General features: G+C 41.9%; 3 protein-coding genes across 5 annotated transcripts in view; all 3 read right to left on the reverse strand.

Moving 5' to 3' along the window:
* LOC149436383 (monoacylglycerol lipase abhd6-A-like) overlaps positions 1-6433 on the reverse strand; it is a 29832-nt gene extending 23399 nt beyond the window's left edge. The window contains 3 exon segments of the mRNA XM_089661674.1: positions 1678-1791; positions 3322-3478; positions 5948-6433. Of these exon segments, the coding sequence (XP_089517800.1) occupies positions 1678-1791; positions 3322-3478; positions 5948-6153 (477 nt within the window). The 5' untranslated portion in view covers positions 6154-6433.
* Positions 6434-7776: 1343 nt separating this feature from the next.
* Positions 7777-8453, reverse strand: LOC149436384 (hydroxyacyl-thioester dehydratase type 2, mitochondrial-like). Its single transcript, XM_089661675.1, has one exon. It carries the CDS (start codon positions 8451-8453, stop codon positions 7959-7961), a length of 495 nt encoding a protein of 164 aa, XP_089517801.1. The 3' UTR covers positions 7777-7958.
* On the reverse strand, positions 8384-18140 carry LOC149436385 (ribonuclease P protein subunit p14-like). Of its 3 annotated transcripts, none has more exons than XM_089661678.1 (6): positions 18007-18140; positions 17178-17290; positions 15959-16043; positions 12768-12844; positions 9105-9150; positions 8384-8522 (listed from the first exon to the last, which is right to left on the reverse strand). In XM_089661678.1, exons 2-6 carry the CDS (start codon positions 17267-17269, stop codon positions 8466-8468), a joined length of 357 nt encoding a protein of 118 aa, XP_089517804.1. In that variant the 5' UTR covers positions 17270-17290; positions 18007-18140; the 3' UTR covers positions 8384-8465. The 3 variants fall into 3 exon arrangements, with proteins under 3 accessions (XP_089517804.1, XP_089517802.1, XP_089517803.1); XM_089661676.1 differs by having other exon boundaries at positions 17956-18020; XM_089661677.1 differs by lacking the exon at positions 18007-18140 and adding an exon at positions 17657-17944.
* Positions 18141-18649: the final 509 nt, after the last annotated feature.

Consider the following 18649-nt stretch of genomic DNA (forward strand, 5'->3'; position numbering starts at 1 on the left):
AACAGCATTTTGTCCTGGATAGAACTTTATGTTAGCCCATCTTAATTCACCAATCCAATCCACCGAGAATGGTAACTTTTAAACAAAGAGTGATGCATTTTCATGGACACAGATTCCCATGACAGGCCAGATAGTAGGTGTTCCTATGGAGGTGGTTCACATACATGCAATTAAACTGCACTGCGTTTTGACTGCATTTCTAAAAGGAGTCCTGTGAGAGTTTGGAGCGATACACTACAAACTCACAGCTCATAGAGTATAGTGACCTTCTGAGATGAGAGGAATGGGTTTTTGCATAGAAGAGGGAAAACAGAGGAGGAAAACAAGAAAAAAAATATTCTGAACCAATGGACTGCAGACATAGTACAGGAGATGACCAGAGACTGCAGACACAGTACAGGAGATGATCAGAGACTGCGGACATAGTAAAAGGAGATGACCAGAGACTGCGGACATACTACAGGAGATGACCAGAGACTGCGGACATACTACAGGAGATGACTAGAGACTGTGAACATAGTAAAGGAGATGACCAGAGACTGCAGACGTACTACAGGAGATGACCAGAGACTGCGGACGTACTACAGGAGATGACCAGAGACTGCGGACGTACTACAGGAGATGACCAGAGAATGCGGACATACTACAGGAGATGACCAGAGACTGCGGATATACTACAGGAGATGACCAAAGACTGCGGACGTACTACAGGAGATGACCAGAGACTGCGGACGTACTACAGGGGATGACCAGAGACTGCGGACCTACTACAGGAGATGACCAGAGACTGCGGACATAGTACAGGAGATGACCAGAGACTGCGGACATAGTACAGGAGATGACCAGAGACTGTGGACATAGTACAGGAGATGACCAGAGACTGCGGACATAGTACAGGAGATGACCAGAGACTGCGGACATAGTACAGGAGATGACCAGAGACTGCGGACATAGTACAGGAGATGACCAGAGACTGCGGACACAGTACAGGAGATGACCAGAGACTGTGGATACAGTACAGGAGATGACCAGAGACTGCAGACCTTTGGGGAGGGGGGGGGGGGCGGGTACCCGAATTTGACAGGTACCCACTACTACTTCCGTGTAGATGTCCTCCCCCCTCCCTCCCCGTAGTATTGTGGGACATGCGATAGGTCCCTGAAGACTATGGGGCCATTCAGAAAGTGCAGCGCTTCTCACGCATGCACAGTGGGCACCCGGCTGTGAAGCGCAAGCTGTTACAGCCGGGTGCCGGCACTGAAGATGCCGGCGTGAGGGAGAGAAGACGGCCGGTGAAAGCGGAACACCACTGGACCGCGGGACAGGTAGGACCAAGGAGCGGGTTCTTCTGCACAGTAGAGCCAAGCGGCCGGCCCGGTATTCTGACACAGCAGCGGCGGGAATACCAGGCCAGCCGCTCCATATGACGCACACACATTTCCCCCCATTTTTGAGGGGGAAAAAGTGCGTCTTGTGGAGCGAAAAATACGGTATGTGTTTTGGGTACAATGGCCTTTTTACTTTCAAGATGAACAGTAAAATATAATCTCAGAATATAAGAATGTTCCAAAATCTTATAACCTAAAACAACATGAAACACCCCCTCCATCCACCCCAATCATTATTAGTTAATTCACCCTATTCCATTTACAGACATAACATAGTATAAGCAAGTACCTGGTGTATCCGGTTCACCTGTCCGATGACTGAGTAGTCATCGAAGGGTGAGCGCGTGGTACCTTCATGACCGGGTAGATCCACACAAATCAGATGCAAGTTCTTAGGAAGGAACTGTAAATAAACAGCATTTCTAAACGGACTATATTCACATCAGCAATATACAGTATATATACAGTACTGTGCATAAGTCATAGGCAGGTGTAAGAAATATTGTAAAATAAGAATTATTTCAGAAAAAGTGTTAGTTCCACTTATCAAAATGGAAAGTAAATGAGCAGAAGAGAAATCCAAACCAAACAAAAGTTTGGTGTGACCACACTTTGCCTTCAAAACAGCATCAATTCTTCTAGGTTGTACGCTCTAACAAGAAGGGCCCTCTGTTTCTTCTGGTACCAAATTGTATTAGAACTGTAATGTCTGCCTTAATTTTGCAAAGCGCTGCAAAAACTGTTGGTGCTTTAGAAATCCTGTATAATAGTAATAGGTGCACTTGTACTCTTGTTTTTGAAGGACCTCGGCAGGTAGGTTGTTCCAAACATCTTGGAGAACTAACCTCAGATCTTCTGTGGATGTAGGCTGCCTCAAATCCTTCTGTCTCTTCATGTAATCCCAAACAGACTCCATGATGTTGAGATCAGGGCTCTGTGGGGGCCAAACCATCACTTCCAGGACTCTTTACACTTTGTTCTTCTTTACACTGATGGTAGTTCTTAATGACATTAGCTGTATGTCTGGGGTTGTTGACCTGCTGTAGAATACATTTGGGGCCAATCATACGCATCCCCGATGGTATGGCATGATAGAGAAGTATCTGCTTGTATTTTTCAGCATTAAGGACACCATTGGTCCTGACCAATTCTCCAACTCTATTTGCAGACAGGCAGCCCCAAACTTGCAAGGATCCTCCACCATGCTTCACAGTTGCCTGCAGACACTCATTGCACTGCTCTCCAGCTCTTCACAAGCAAACTGCTGCCTGCTACAGCCAAATATTTCAAATTTTGATTCATCAGTCCAGAGCACCGACTGACATTTTTCTGCACCCAGTTCCTATGTTTTCTTGCATAGTGGAGTCACTTAGCCTTGTTTTCATGTCCTATGCACAAGGAAATATAACTGCAGCAGCTTTCATTTACCCCTCTACACCTGAATTGGTCTCTTCTAAAAGGGAAGAGCTTCAACACCTCTACGTAGTGTCAGAGCTGGGCCCCTTCCTCACACAACATCTCTACACCCAATCCTACTATTATCTGGCTCGACAGCCAGCAGAAATATGGTAGAGACATGAGGGTGCTGGCAATCTCCTTCACCACTAGGAACTGCTGGAACTTTGTATAGTCACCAGCACTTCATATAGCTAGGCACCAAATAGGAGAAGGAAAAAATGTTTCTTGAACTATATTGAGCCTTAGGACTCCTCTCCTAATTTTGAGGATTGGTTCTGCACCCCTTACCATGCTACTCTAGGCACTGGCCTGCAAGTACCATTACGATGAATAAAGCCCTGAATATAGGGAACTGGTCCACTTCTGCTTCACATATGGTTTATCAGGTTTTTTTTTTTTTTCAATCAACTCACTTCCAATATATAGCTATGAGCAATTAAATATTCCAATAAACAAGGTTAATGTCCTCTCTCACCTTGGCTATAGCCAGCCACATGTCCTTATGGGCAGAAAATCCATGTAACATAAGGATGGATGGTTTGGGCCCCGGTCTACCTCAACATGTGTAGCAGAATCTGTAGTTTCCATAGTTGGCAAATTTTACTTGCATTCCCAAGGCCCTGCGCCAGTACCTGAAACAAAGAACACGTGTCAGCACTGGAAATCACAATCAGACAAATTAAAGTGTTACTAAACCCAGGACCCCGCATCCACTATATCCGGTCTCCCACAGTACACAGAACATGGAAATGCAATTATTTTAGTAAATATAAACTGCTAAATACCTTTTCTCAGCAGTGAGAGCAGTCTTGTGACTTCTATCAGTGTCCAGCCAAGCACTAGCTAAAGCTTGTAGGAGAAGTTTAGTATAGGTCAAGTTTTTAGGGTGGAACATGTAGCATGTTCCAGCTCCTGCACCTTCTTTCCCCCCATCCACTCCCTCCATGTGACATCTGGCAGGGGATCCACTCCCTGCACCCGCTGTCACTTTTTAAAATTAGCAAGGCTATGTGGGGCTCCGCCCAAATAGCCACATCATTCATTCACAGTTTCCTGTAAGTGTTAATAAACCCAGGACCCTGCATTCACTATTTCTGGTCTTCCACAGTACACATCACATGGAAGTGCAACCATTTTAGTGAATATAAACTGCTAAATACCTTTTCTCATCAGCAGTTACAGCAGTCTTGTGACTTCCAGCAGTGTCCAGCCGAGCACATGTTAAAGCTTGTAGGAGTTTTCATTCTGCTCTAGGAGGATGCAAAACCCCTGACCTGTGCTGATTGGCCCTGTGCTGATCACATGCACTCTCCCAAAAAAAAAAAAAAACCTCTCTAGCAATACACACCAAATTGAGCATGTGCAAAATGTCTGTCTTCTCAGGAGATAAGAGCAGGTTGCTTGAAAAAGAGGAGGAACAGAGAAGAAAGGGTCAAAGGGCCTTTTTACACAATGCGGAGGATTAACCCCTTAGGTTCCACAGTGAGTATAACAAGCATGCTTTACTGCATATACAGACTGATTTTACTGTTGTGGGTTTAGTAACACTTTAATGAAATCAAATCAATTTTAGGGCTGAGCTATAATGAGAACTATGCCTATGACTGTACATTGATCTTGTCAAACTGTTAAATCTGTTAAAATAAATACTCATTTGGTAGTTAATTATCAAGGAGATTCCGGTTAGTCTCTTGGCAGTTTGTTTCAGAGTGATGGGCTTCAGAATGGGCACAACATATGGCAAAATATTGACAGGCAGAAATAACATAAGAATAGTATACAGAATCATCATATGCCTCGATATAGAGACACAGTGCAGATCAAGGTATGGGGAGTCAATCCCTGGGGTCAGCCCCCTGACCATGTTTATTGTGGTTCTCGACATCCTGAGTCCTGGCTCCCAGGAACTTTAGCTTAGTTTATACCATGCAAAGGGCAACCATGTGGTTGTGTAAAACAAAAGGTAACCTAATGCACATCCAAATCACAACCTCAGTGCATAAAGGGTTAATTCCATAGAACCACAGATTGGTTTTCCTCAAGAAAGACCCAGGAATCATACTTCCATAAATAAATAGTAGGCAGCACTCCAAACAGCTAACGTTTTGATTTTCATATATTTAAGAATGAAAGCATAGTATAAAAAACAGACAAGTACATCATTGTACATAGACAGGGAGGAGATCCAGGTTAAAAGAGTGCAGGGAGAAGAGGCTGTGGGGACTGGTCTAGCAGTGCTTAGGAGCCTGCAGGAGCAGAGGGTCGGGTAGGTAAAACTGCTTTAACAACCCCCTAGACATAAACAAACAGTTAAAGTATAACTAGGCAAACCTTCTTTTAGTTTTTGCATAGAGTGGAGAGGGATTAGAACCCCTGTCAGTTTTCTATTGAAGTCTGTGTCCCAGTTAGGGAGATTCACCTTCTCTGTTTGTTCGGTTTATCAGTGAAAGTACAAGAAAATCTCAAATTTTGGGCTGTCCCCAGAAAAGTAACAGAGGGGAAATCTTCCAATGGGGACATTAGTTCTGGTGACCTGGAAGTCCCCAAGGAATTCCCTTAATTTGCAGGGATTTCCAATCACTTCTTGTTTGACAATGGGACAAGAAGTGAAGGGAAATCTCCCCAATGGGACACAGATGGCATAAAATAAACTGAGAGGGGTTAATTTTGGGCTGTCCCCAGAAAAGGAATAGAGGGGAAATCTTCCAATGGGGACATTAGTTCTGGTGACCTGGACGTCCCCAAGGAATTCCTTTAATTTGCAGGGATTTCCGATCACTTCCTGTCTGACAATGGGACAAGAAGTGAAGGGAAATCTCCTCAATGGGACACAGATGGCAAAAAATAAACTGAGAGGGGTTAATAACCTCCCTTACTCTATCTAAAATGTAAAATAGTGTTGCCTGTAGTTCTACTTGAACCTTTGCAGTGTGCTACAAGGGATGATTTCAAGTTTCCTGGAGTTCAGCCTTTAAGAGAACAGTCACCAGTGGGCGTTTGTAATCATCAGAATCACTACTTTTGGGCTCCAGGTACCATATACTAGTGTCCTATATTACAGTGCGTGCATTTTCATCTCACATTCAATAGCGCAGCCTTACCAATAATAAATCTTGATGAGAGCGGCGGGCCACAGGAAAAAGGAAGTCACAAAAGCCAAAATCGGGATCAGCAAAGTACCTCCAGCTATTAGGAACATATTCAGTACATCCAGGTCCATGGTCCTTAGACCTTGTGCGGAAAGAGAGGAAACAGACTTTAGTGTGAAATTCAGCAGTGACAGTACAGCACTTCTTCCAATATCCATACATCTGTGTGCAGAGAATCAGCGCAGGTGTCTATAGTTCTGTAGAACATGAAATGAATGGGCAGACATATAATTTATATGACAGAAGAATCATGAACAGCTAATTCTCAGAGCAATCATCCAGCATTAAAAAAAACAACACTATTACTCCACACTAGATTTATTCTTATATTCCTTACTTGGGCACATTTAATTTCCAATTGTTCTGTATTTTTATTGACTTACAGAAATATTTGAACACCCTGCGATTTTGAAAGTTCTACCACTTAGAAATCATGGAGGGGTCTGAAATTTACATTGTAGGTGCATTCCCACTCAGAGACAGAATTTAAAAAAAAAAAATTCAGAAAATCACATACAATCATAAAAATCATACAATGCGATTTCCTGAATTTTTTTTTAAATTCTGTCTCTCAGAGTGGGAATGCACCTACAATGTGAATTTCAGACCCCTCCATGATTTCTAAGTGGGAGAACTTGCAAAATCGCAGGGTGTTCAAATACTTCTGTTCCTCACTGTACATTGTATTGTGAATCGTTATCTTTTAGTCCTCATGCACATTGGACGTTTTACAGCGGCTGTTTTTGGCTTTGAGGGTTTTTTTCTACAGCCAGTAAACCCCCAGCATGTTATCCTATGTGTCCATGCACGAATAGACTGTAAATCAATGTTGTCTGGCAGAGGTGTTTTTTGGCTGGAAAACCCCTCAGAACTAGTTGGTTTCTAGAAGAGTTTTTTAGCTATAAAAACGCTTTAACGCTGAAAAATAGTAAATCGTGGTAAACCAGCGTTTTTGGACTTTTTTTTTTACCACAAAAAATTTTTTGCGCGGTAAAAAAAACCTCTAAAAAAAATGCAAACACGAAAAAATACAGCAAAATGCCACTAAACGCTAAAAAACGTTTTTAAACATGACTTTACATACCAGCATTATTAAAACACCCAGTGTGCATGAGCCTAATAAATCCAATTTACAGAAACTTGAAACAAATCAGCACAGCCAAGAATTATAAGAAATTAAAGAACTACATATTCCAAAGTTGTCTCCGTGCTGAACCTTCATTTCTTAGCCACTGTACCTAGGCAAAGCCTTGTACACACGGGCCGAATGTCAGGTGGCATTGGCCGGTTCAATAGAAACTGGCCGACATTCGGCCTGTGTGTATGGCAGCCCGTCTGACAGAAGCCAGCCAATCGACCAGCTTCTGTCAAAGGGGCATGGTTGTGGGGGCCTGCGGGCAGGGGGCTTATCGGAATCTGGAATCCCCCTTTAACAAGGGGGCCCCCAGATCCCGGCCCCCCCATGTGCATGAGGTACATAGTACCGATACTCATTCACAAAAAGTGTAGTGTGCTAAAAAGACAGGACATAAAATAAATGTTATGTGCAATTAAACCATGGCAACATCTAATGTTTGTGTAGTATTATGTTCAGCAGACTGTGTTCTTCTATTGTTGTGACTTAGATGACGTTCAGAGCACATTTTATGCCCAACTCATGCAAAACTCCACGTAATCCCAAGGGGTTCACATACTTTTTCTTGCAACTGTACACTTATTGGTATTTTTACAAAAATATGTAGCAGAATACATTTTGGCCTAAATTTCTGAACAAACTTGACTTTTTTTTACGTGAATTTTTTTTTTTTATTGGATATGGTTTAGAGCAGAAAGTAAAAAATATTGTTTCCAAAATGTTGACGCAAAGTCTGCCATCACAACACTCTATGCCTAGGCAAGATATGGTTTTGAACAGAATGGACACATTTCAGCTTTTTTCCTTCTTTGCTGTTGAACTACAGAATCAGTCTTCAGGCACAAGAGCTTTTACTGTCCCCTCCATTACAGTCTGTCCGCTTTGCGTTGCAACACAAGATACTCTAATAAAAGCCAAGGATTTCTTTAGAGATGTAATCTGTGCTCTTGCTACAACCTCTTCCCCAGCATGTAATGGAGCTGGAAAGTGAATGTCCTGGGAGAGAAGCACACAGCCTCCCCCAGGTAGTTTAGTGCCCAGGACCGCAGACACTAGGCCATTGAGTAGAACACCATGAACAACAGGTTTCCCAAATCTTGTCTTCTTGGCAAACTCCTCATCCAGGTGCAGTGGGTTCGTATCCCCAGTAAGTTCAGAGAACAGGGCGACGTCCTTCTGAGTGAAGATCCTAAGGAGCTCAGCACTATCACCAACCCGCAGGTGTAAAGGCCGCCACAATGCAAAGTTGTACCATTTGTATGATGATAATGGACAGCTGGAAATACCAAGTATTGTTCCTCGGGTGACCAAGTTGCGGAACATTTTTCAAAATAGCTAGTCAAGGACTAGTTCTCTGCTGTTACCTGCCAGTGCCAACAAGAAGGGAGAAACCTATATATATAGAGAAAAAATAATACTTTATTTAATAATCAACATGAATCAATATGTTTGTATATTTTATAAACACTGCTTGCGTTTATAGTTTTATATGTAATTTTATATGCTTTTGAGACCTGTCATGCCAGGATGCAATATAATGCATACTGCAGGGGTGAACAAATGTAGATGAATTCCAGTCTGTCTAACCCAGGAGCCAGATACACTAACTAGAGTGGACCTCAAAAGGTTAGAGACATTGTCTACCTGGTTCCTGGGATTTGTTCAGCCCTGGCATTCTATGATGAAAAAAAAAAAAAAAACCTGATATGTTTGTGATGGACTGATCCCTTAATATTTAAATGCTACTTTATAGCTGCATATAAATACCAGGTATGCTTTCTTGCAAACATGAACTTGAACAGTAACAATAAATCTGTGGTGTGTTAGGTTTTGTTTCCATTCCAGAAGCTCAGAAGGATCACAGAACAAGTCTGTCCAGTTAGAAAGTTCACTGGCAGGAGCTTCTGATCTCAGACCTGCATGAAAACCCAGTGTTATTGTTCTGTACAGTGACAGCTTGTCAGATAGGTTTACCTGTAAAACACGCAAAGAGCACTCCTGGTTCTGCTTCACAAATCCACTGCAAGAAAAGAATGTCAACTTAATCAGACATGCAATAAACCATTGACAATACATAATATGGAGTTCTGAAAATACATTTACAATAGTGTGCTGCTAGCAAGTACAGAACTTTAAACTAATCACACAATTCTCCATAGATAAGATCTCATGCTTAGTATGTAAAGACTCCTTTTCAATGAAAGACGAGACCCCCTTGGATTGTGCAATTTTTAAATGTTGGGAAAACGATTCTAATCCTACCTCTTTGCATTAAAGCAGTCTCCTAACTTACTCATCTGCAATTAGAGGTTTGTTTACATACAGTGAGGAAAATAAGTATTTGATCCTCTGCAGAATTTTTAGGTTTGCCCACTTACAAAGAAATGAAGGGTCTATAGCTTTTATCGTAGGTGTGTTTTAAAAGATACAGGCAAAATATCAACCAAAATTCCAGAAAAAACACATGATACAAAACGTTATAAATTGAGTTGCAATTCAGTGAGTAAAATAAGTATTTGATCCCCTACCGACCAACAATAATTCTGGATCCCACAGACTAATCTGTGTACCACATGAGCACATAGCCAGTCATGTCAATTTAAGAAGGCACTCCCAACGACAACTTGTTATGTGTATAAAAGACACCTGTCCACAGAATCTCTTTCTTCCATTCAAACTCACCATTAAACCTAAAGAGCTGTCAAAGGACATCAGGGAAAAGATTGTAGAGCTGCGCAAGGCTGGAATGGGCTACAAGACCATTAGCAAGAAGCTTGGTGAGAAGGATACTACTGTTGGAGCAATTATTCACAAATGGAAGAAATACAAAATAACTATCAATCGCCCTCAGTGTGGAGCTCCATGCAAGCTTTCACCTCATGGGGTAAGGATGATCATGAAAAAAGTGAGGGATCAGCCCAGACCTATATGGGAGGAGCTTGTGAATGATCTCAAGGCAGTTGGGACCACAGTCACCAGACAAACCATTGGTAACACAATACGCCGTAATGAAATCCTGCAGTCCCCGCAAGGTCCCCCTCCTTAAGAAGACACATGTACAGGCCTGTCTGAAGTTTGCCAATGAACATCTAAATGATTCAGAGAAGGATTGGGACAAAGTACTGTGGTCAGATGAGACCAAAATTGAGCTCTTTTGCCATTAACTCAATTTGCGGTGTTTGGAGGAAGAAAAATGCTGACTGTGACCCCAAGAACACCGTCCCTACAGTCAAGCACAGAGGTAGAAACATTATGCTTTAGGGGACATTTCTCTACTAAAGATACAGGTTGACTTTGCTGCATTAAGTGGCTCAAGAAGAAGCACATTAAGGTCATGGAGTGGCCTAGCCAGACTCCAGACCTCAATCCTACAGAACATTTTTGGAGGGAGCTGAAACTTCAAGTTGCCAAGCAACAGCCATGAAACCTGAAGAGAAGATCTGTAAAGAAGAGTGGATCAAAATTCCTCCCGAGATGTGTGCAAACCTGGTAACCAACTAAAAGAAACATCTTACCTCAATGTGCTTGCCAACAAGGGTTTCTCCACCAAGTACTAAGTCATGTTTTGCTTGGGGATCAAATAGTTATTTTACTCGCTGAACTGCAGCTCAATTTATAACATTTGTATCATGTGATTTTTCTGGGTTTTTTTTATTGATATTCTGTCTCTATCATTTAAAACACACCCATAATAAAAATTATAGACCATTTCTTTGTAAGTGGCCAAACGTCAAATATCTGCAGGGGATCAAAGAATTATTTTCCCCACTGTATGTGTTTAGTTTTGCAAATAGTATAAGACCTTTTGAAAAAAATTGCAAATGTATGATCCTATGTGCTTGCTTTATAAAAAACATCCATCTTTAGAATTTTAGTTTACAGATCTATCCCCTATGGCAGAAATTCTCAACCAATGGAAAGTACTGATAGCCGAGACAAGCTGCAGCAATGAATCAATCATCTCTTTTCTAGCTTTTGTTTATTCGGCTGCGGCAGGAAAGAAGGAGGGGTAGGTCGGACCTCATAACTAAGGTTAAAAAGCACCTAAAACATGGGACAAAGTACTACGTGTACTTTGACTCACCTGGGAAGTGGTTCCCAACCACTGGGTGATGGCCTCCCTCCTCCCAAATTTCCAGCCAGCTGTAGATTGCCTAACCAAAATAGTGCCCTCTACCTCCCATAATAACCACCTCCTGTCCAGCTGTTGTATATAAACGTCTGGACGGTGGCAGTGCAGGGTCAGGTGGCCATTTATAAACAGCCTCCCTGCCCCCTGCTTGTGCCCGCTCCCTGGGAGCGCGCAGCACTGCAACCCGGTGCCCGCTGTGTCCTCCGGGTACAGTGGAATACCGATCGTCAGACGGGACCTCTGTGCAAGGTCCCGATCATGTGATCACTGATTGGCCAATCAGTAATCACATGGAGAGTAGTAAGCAAGATGTAATTTCTGACACCTCTGCTTACTATGTGTGAAATCTATGAATGATCACAGAGGTCACATGGTACAAGGCTATTCACAACAGCCTTGTACCATGTGACAAGCTGTGATCAATCACAGCTCACACAGTAGTTCTCAATGGCTGCAACAATGCAGCCAGAGAGAAGGAGAAATGTTTGCTTTTACAGCCTTTATGGGTGTAAAAGCAATCAGTGTAAAATAAAAAAATAAATAAATAATCTTCATCACCCCCCCCCCCACACACAAGTAGTACAGTGTCACCATGTTGACACTGTACTGCTAGGGTGACAGTATGTATATAAAAATAAATATAAGAAAATAAAATAAAAATGTAAAAAAAAAAATGTTTAAACATTATAATTTTTGGTTATAGACTAATTTGGGTTTTTTTTTTTTACTAAAGAGATAATGGAATAAATTTTGGTCAAGATTTATTATGAAATATTTATTTGCAAAATTTTATAAGAAAAACAATTTTTTTCAAAATTTTTGGACATTTTCATTTACATAGCAAAAAAAATAAAAATCCGAGCGGTGAATAAATACCATCAAAATAAAGCTTTATCTGTCTCAAAAAAATGCTAAAAAATTCATATGGGTACAGTGTTGCATGACCGCACAATTGTCATTCAAAGTGTGATAGCGCTGAAAGCTGAAAATTGGCCTGGACAGGAAGGGGGTAAAAGTGCCCGGACTGGAAGTGGTTTTAATATGACTTTTTTTTTGTACACAAAGTTGTCACTTTAATGATATATTGCTCGCACATGCCATGGGTATATGTGGAATAACACCCCAAAACACATTATTCTACTTCTTACAAGTATGGCCATACCACATGTGAGAGACATTTTGGCAGCCTAGCTACATACATGCCCCCAAAAACCAATGACCACCTCCAGGCTTTCAAAGGGCATATTTCCTCATAGTACAAATGACCCCTTTTGGAAAGTAGACACCCAAGGAATTTGATAAGAGGCATGGGGAGTATTTTACAGATAAAATGTTTGTCACCAGGGTTTTGAAAAAAAAAGAAAATGTTTTGTTTTCTTTCTTCATTTTTCAGAAACATGTGGCAACAAATTAGATCTGAAAAACACTCGCCATGCCTCTTAGCAAATACCTTACACATACATACATACATACACACACACTTCCTTTACACGTTCTTCACATACCTGCTGTTGATTCTCAATATTGCACACAACGTCTTATCATCATATTTTAACAAGTCCAAGGGACAAGAGGCTCCCACCTAGAAACAAAAACACAAAGAAAAGGATAACTCAGTGGACTGAATAGCAGAAATTGTCATGAACTAAACTGTATATAAAGGATTTTTTTTAGCTAGTGTAGGGAAAAGTTAAAACCTCTGTCATGTTTTTATTGAGGTCTCTGACTATGATAGGTAGATTCACCCCTCTGTCATGACAATAAATGAGCAAAAATCCAAAATGTAAGTGTTGTCTCCAGAGAAAGAGGTGAGGAAAAGTCTTCCAATGGGGACAGCTGTTCCTGTGGCAAATTTCTAAATGGAATTTCTGTTCCCTGAAATGGATTTCCTCTCACTTTCTGTTGCATTTCCAGGACAGGAAGTAATGTCCCCAGATGAGCAAATGCAGCAAAATAACTGCAAAGGGGTTTTAGCTCTTGATACTCTTTCCAAAACAAAAAGTGTTGGCTTTACATATTATGGCCAGGGATGAAATATTTTATTCATAGGGGCTCATTCATACGAGTGATCAGACCTCATCCGTATAAACCCAAACACTTATTAATTACACAGGTTCTGTGGCTGATTAAGGAGGCAATTAAACTCACATAGTGCCTTGTCTGCATTAAATAAGCCTCAGAACCGGTGTAATTAATAAGTGTTCGGGTTTAAAAGGATGAGGTGGCAACCCTAGATCAGACCCATCCTCCGATCTAAGCTGCTGCCTGCTGCGTGTTATCCAACTTGGAACTTCATACAGACAGCCCACAGAGGTGGATGCACGTGCAGCGGCTTTACAGACACAATCACATGTCATAATTTCACATGCAAGCAGGTGCATGGATCCGAATGCACAGGTTCTGTGTTCGTGCAGCTACTGCGTGTGAATCCACTTCTATGAGCTGCCTACATGCAGCTCTGAGGTGGATTCACGCACAGAAAATGAGTCCTTAGTGTCTGTCTATTAGTTGCTCTTTACACCAGTTAATAATGAGACAGGCAATTATAACCAATCACAGAAAAATAAGATAAAATCACAGGTAACAATGGAGTATTCTGCATGTCACAATCAGTTAAAAAGGAAACTACAATGCACCCTCAGGCAGTTCTCAATTTGAGTTAAAGTGGTTGTAAACCTCTGACATGAAATATGAACAACATATATCCTTCTATATTGTGTATTTGTATCACCCAGGGCACTAAGCGTAATTTCTTTTTGCTGCCTTGTTCCTCTATCTGCAGTCACTTGTGACAAGTTTTCCTGACCCCAAGAGAAAAAAGATGACAGGAGAGGGCACATCCTGTAACTGACAGCCTTGGCAATGTTCCTGTGTGCTGTGTGAAGGAGGGTGTGTGTCCCTTCCCTCTAATCGGCTTTGGAAACGCTTCTCACTGAGTGTAACTTCAGCTCCCCGACCCCTGTAATTCAGAGCTGAGAGATCCTGTGTAAATTCTGCACTTTGAATGGATTTAGAGGACAGATAGCTGTAGATAAACAGGTCCAACTTATGAAGGAGGATTTGTTTCATCTCTGTGTATCACCTGAGGCTAGTCACTTCACTGGGTATGTGAAAGGGCCAATTCACACCATAGAAACGCAGTCCAGATGCGCTTTTTCACCCTTTTTTCTCTTCAATTTAAATAGGGACATGTGCAATTCAGTGCACTTTTGGTGCATTCCAGTGCGTTTTACTGCGTTCCAATACAGTTCTGTGCAGGAAAAATGCAATCTGTTCTACTTTTTTTCTGCAACTGGAACTGCAAGCACTGATGTGAACTATGACATTGACAACCATATAACCTACTTTCTGTGTAATGTGGAGGCAGAAAAAAAGCAACTGAAATGCATGTAGTGTGAACTGGCCCTAAGGGTTTACAACCACTTCAATTGTTAAGAGGACCATTTTTACTATGAGTTCACATATTTACATGTGTTGTGCCTGCTGTGCCACATTTTTATGCTTTTTTTTCATGTACAGATAGGGTGGCCTCTGATAGAGTGGTTTACTGATTAGCATCCACATTGAAGAACCAAAGGGATAAAGACAATTATTCACAAACAGAATCAGTTGTCGTGAATCATTCCAACTGAATGATAGTCTTGCACTGAATACAACTGTAAAGCTAAGTTCACATTTGTGTGATGTGGTAATGCATGAAAAAAAATCACATGAATTCCCGCAATGAACAAAAAGCGTGCATCCTTTTTGCAGGCACATAGCGACACCCCAACACACCTTGCTAAAATGTGTGTGATGTGTTTTGGTGCAGTGGGATTAAGGGGAAAAAAAGTCAACTTTTGCACATGAGAAGCCAAACAAAATGAATGTATACCCTAAATGTGATGCACCAAAATACAGAAACACCTGCATAGGCGTGAACAGAGCCCTACACACACTGCACTGAGACTATGCACTACTAGATCCATGGAAACGTGGCTGCTATGCTGTATGCTTGAAATCAATTAAAAAAAAATACTAAAATCAGAAAAGTGAAAATAATTCCAATGATGGGCTCATGCACACAGCTGATTTGGGCCGTACACTGCCCAGACCAACATAGTTCTGCGGAGGTAACACAGGTGTTCCAATCAGCAGTGGAAGGGCAGGAAACCTGTATAAATCAATAACAGGCTGACAAGGTCTGTATCTGTTTGCATGTAATTGCACATGGAGTGGTTATCTGCTGTTCGGGATGGATGTGCGCTCCAGGACATGGACATTCTGGGGTTGATTTACTAAAACTGGAGAGTGCAATACCTGGTGCAGCAGTGCACGGTAGCCAATCAGCTTCTAAATTCAGCTTGTTCAGTTAAGCTTTGACAAAAACCCTGGAAGCCGATTGGTCTCTATGCAGAGCTGCACCAGATTTTGTCCTCTTCAGTTGCAGTAAATCAACCCCTCTGTGTCTATAGGCACGGATCCATCCCTGCACACATGACTGCTTTATATGTAATTACATCTGAACACCAGTGAACAGTGTCAGCCTAGTCGGCTGTGTGCTTTTTTTTTACTAAAGAGCATAGGAAGTTATGGTGATGGGAGATTAACAATTTTGTCATGTAGGGATGTGAAGAAAAATTCTCAGTCTTCTATCCTGGTACTGGAAGCCATAAAAGTGGACAGTCCATGAAGATCAGACACAACCGGTACTTACCTCTCCATGCAATTCCTTTACAGCAGACACAATCAGTGATTTGTACTGAGCTGCAGTCAGCTTGACACCTTCACGCTGAAATACTCTGCAGACCAAACACAAGTATATCAGTAAGTACACAGAGCTCCTATAATTAGGGATGAACACGGGCGTGGTTGGATCCTATTATAAGATATCTTCCTGCGCCTAGTGAGACACTCTACTACAGGTACTATCCTGCTGCTGTGCAATGTGAACAACACAAATATATGAAAAAATAAAATAACAGCGCAAAACATAGACCTCTACATAAAATCAAAAAAGTGCAAAAAAATTTTTTGTAAAACAAAATACAATTTAAATGGTGCAGTCCATCAAATTCTTATATAAATAGTGAAATCCATCAAAATAAACTAAAGTTCAAAAATATTCAAAAATATATGTGCAAAAAAAGGAAAAAAAAAAAAAAAAAAAGAAAGAAATCTTTTCACATTCTTCTTGTAAAGAAACTTCCACCTTCCACCCGTGAAAACCAATATCAAATGCACTCACCAGATATAGGTGAATAAAACGCCTTTTAGGAATTTTATGGGATCCTACACCCTCTTTCGTATCCACTCTATAGGAATCCTCTCCTCCAACATGGGCTCCACCATCCGACCAGGGAGAAAAAAATCTCAAATAGTGTAATATTGTAAGACACCATTTCATATGTGAAATCAAGGATTAAGGCCACTCACATTAATTTCACTTTAAAAAGGCATATTTATTAAGGCAAGCTTCTCTCCAGATGAACAGTAGATGCAAGGTAACCTCTCACAGAATCTCACATCACAGTCCCAGGTTCCAGCAGAAGCTCCACAGAGACCACACATATATAAATCCCACAAAGATGGCCGCTGGAACGCACCACTCAGCGTGCGCTCCACTCACCGGAAGTGACGCCGGACATGCAAAATAAAACCTGGGATCCTAGCCTGAACCCAGGTCAGCAAGCCCATCAGGAACTGTTACCTGTACTGGGCTAATCATCTGCAGCTAAGGCATTCCCCACTCCACAGCCAGATGTATACACGCCCCTGGTATATGTGCAGCTGCAGGGAATTACTCGGCCACCGATGATTGGACCAGTACAGGCGACAGCTTCCTGGCAGGCTCGCTCCTTGGGTTCAGACTAGGATCCAAATATGGCCAAGTTCATCTATAATTATATTTAGTGTATTGTGCCTGAGCAACTCACAGCTGGATCTTCAGGTACTGATACTCAGAGGGGTTCTTCAGCACAGTCCTTTCACATGAAACTGGTTCCGATGGAACGGGTCGCCCTTCCATGTTTACACAATCCAGTTATTTCTAGGAATATAAATCACAGGAAAATAAAATGCTTCCATTTAGATATATAGGCTCCCTAATAGAAACTAGTGGAAGTGCCCAAACGTGCCCCCTATGCTCCTTCATCCAGAGTGGGGGCACTCTAATACAGGAGGTGTGTTACTGGCCAGATCACCTGGTGAAAACAGAGGGGGAAAAAAGACTAATTTAGCACATCTAGTGAATTGTAAGCTGCAATATATTTCATGTTTGGGGATAATACCACCTTATTGACAGCTGGCATTATACAGCCCACTTCCTGTGAGCCCAGGTTGTCATGGACACACCACCCTTAGGGTGCATCATCATTGCCAGTCCTGAGCTCACAGTACACAGGATGGCGCTCACATTAGATCACTTCCGGGGACCTGGAATCTTTCTTCCATGAACCTGACTCATCTGTACAGGAGAGCGGGCCGCACTGACATCCTCATCCTTCTCTCAGCTCAGTCATCTGGGAAGTACTGCAGCCAGCCAGAGCCAGGAGATGTGTATTGTAGGAGGAGGTCAGCCATGGCAGCCCCTGGCTTTCCTCTATCACATGTACACCAGCCTTTCTTCTCAGCTGTATAATCCAGACAACCTATAAGAATCACCATAACCCTCTGTACTCTGTATGTCCTACACCCCGGAGCCACTACACTCACCATCCCTCCACCTGGACACCTCTCACACCGAACACCAGAGGAAAGACAAACCTGCACATGGCTAACCAAACATGTCTGCACTGCCGGGGCAGCGAGTTCTCCAGGATCCAAGGCGACCGCCATATGTAAGAGGACCAAAGAACCATTCATATTGGCTGCAATGTCCTCCGCAAAATGGCTCCGAAATGGAGACAAAATAAGAACTACGCATGACCTCTATGGACTGTGTCCTGCGGGCGTAACTTTGTAAATTGTCCCCCTAGAAACTGTGACTTGTGACTTCCTACAGCTAAAGTATATTCTATGCAGTACAAAACCTGGTGTGTTACTGCCATCTAGTGGACAAATAGGAATTTACACTAGCGATAGAAAACATCACAATGCTATGGTTTTCACTCCTTACATTTCAGAACCATGAAATAAACTGGTTCAATAACCGGCGTGTTACTGCCACCTGGTGGTCAGATAGGAAGTTACACTAAAGTCATAATACTGAAATTTGTTCAATAAAAGGTGTGCTACTGCCACCTAATAGAAAAATGGGAAGTTACACTAACATTACTATTATTATTATTATTATACAGTATTTATAAAGCGCCAATAGTTCGCTCAGCGCTGTACATTACAAAGGGGGACAGAACATGTGACAGAACAATACCAATACAATGTGATACACGAGGGGTTCGAGGGCCCT

The sequence above is a fragment of the Staurois parvus genome, unplaced genomic scaffold, assembly GCF_062004578.1.
Source record: "Staurois parvus isolate SC_StPar_1 unplaced genomic scaffold, SC_StPar_1.0 ptg001365l, whole genome shotgun sequence".
In the NCBI taxonomy this organism is placed as follows: Eukaryota; Metazoa; Chordata; class Amphibia; order Anura; family Ranidae; genus Staurois; species Staurois parvus.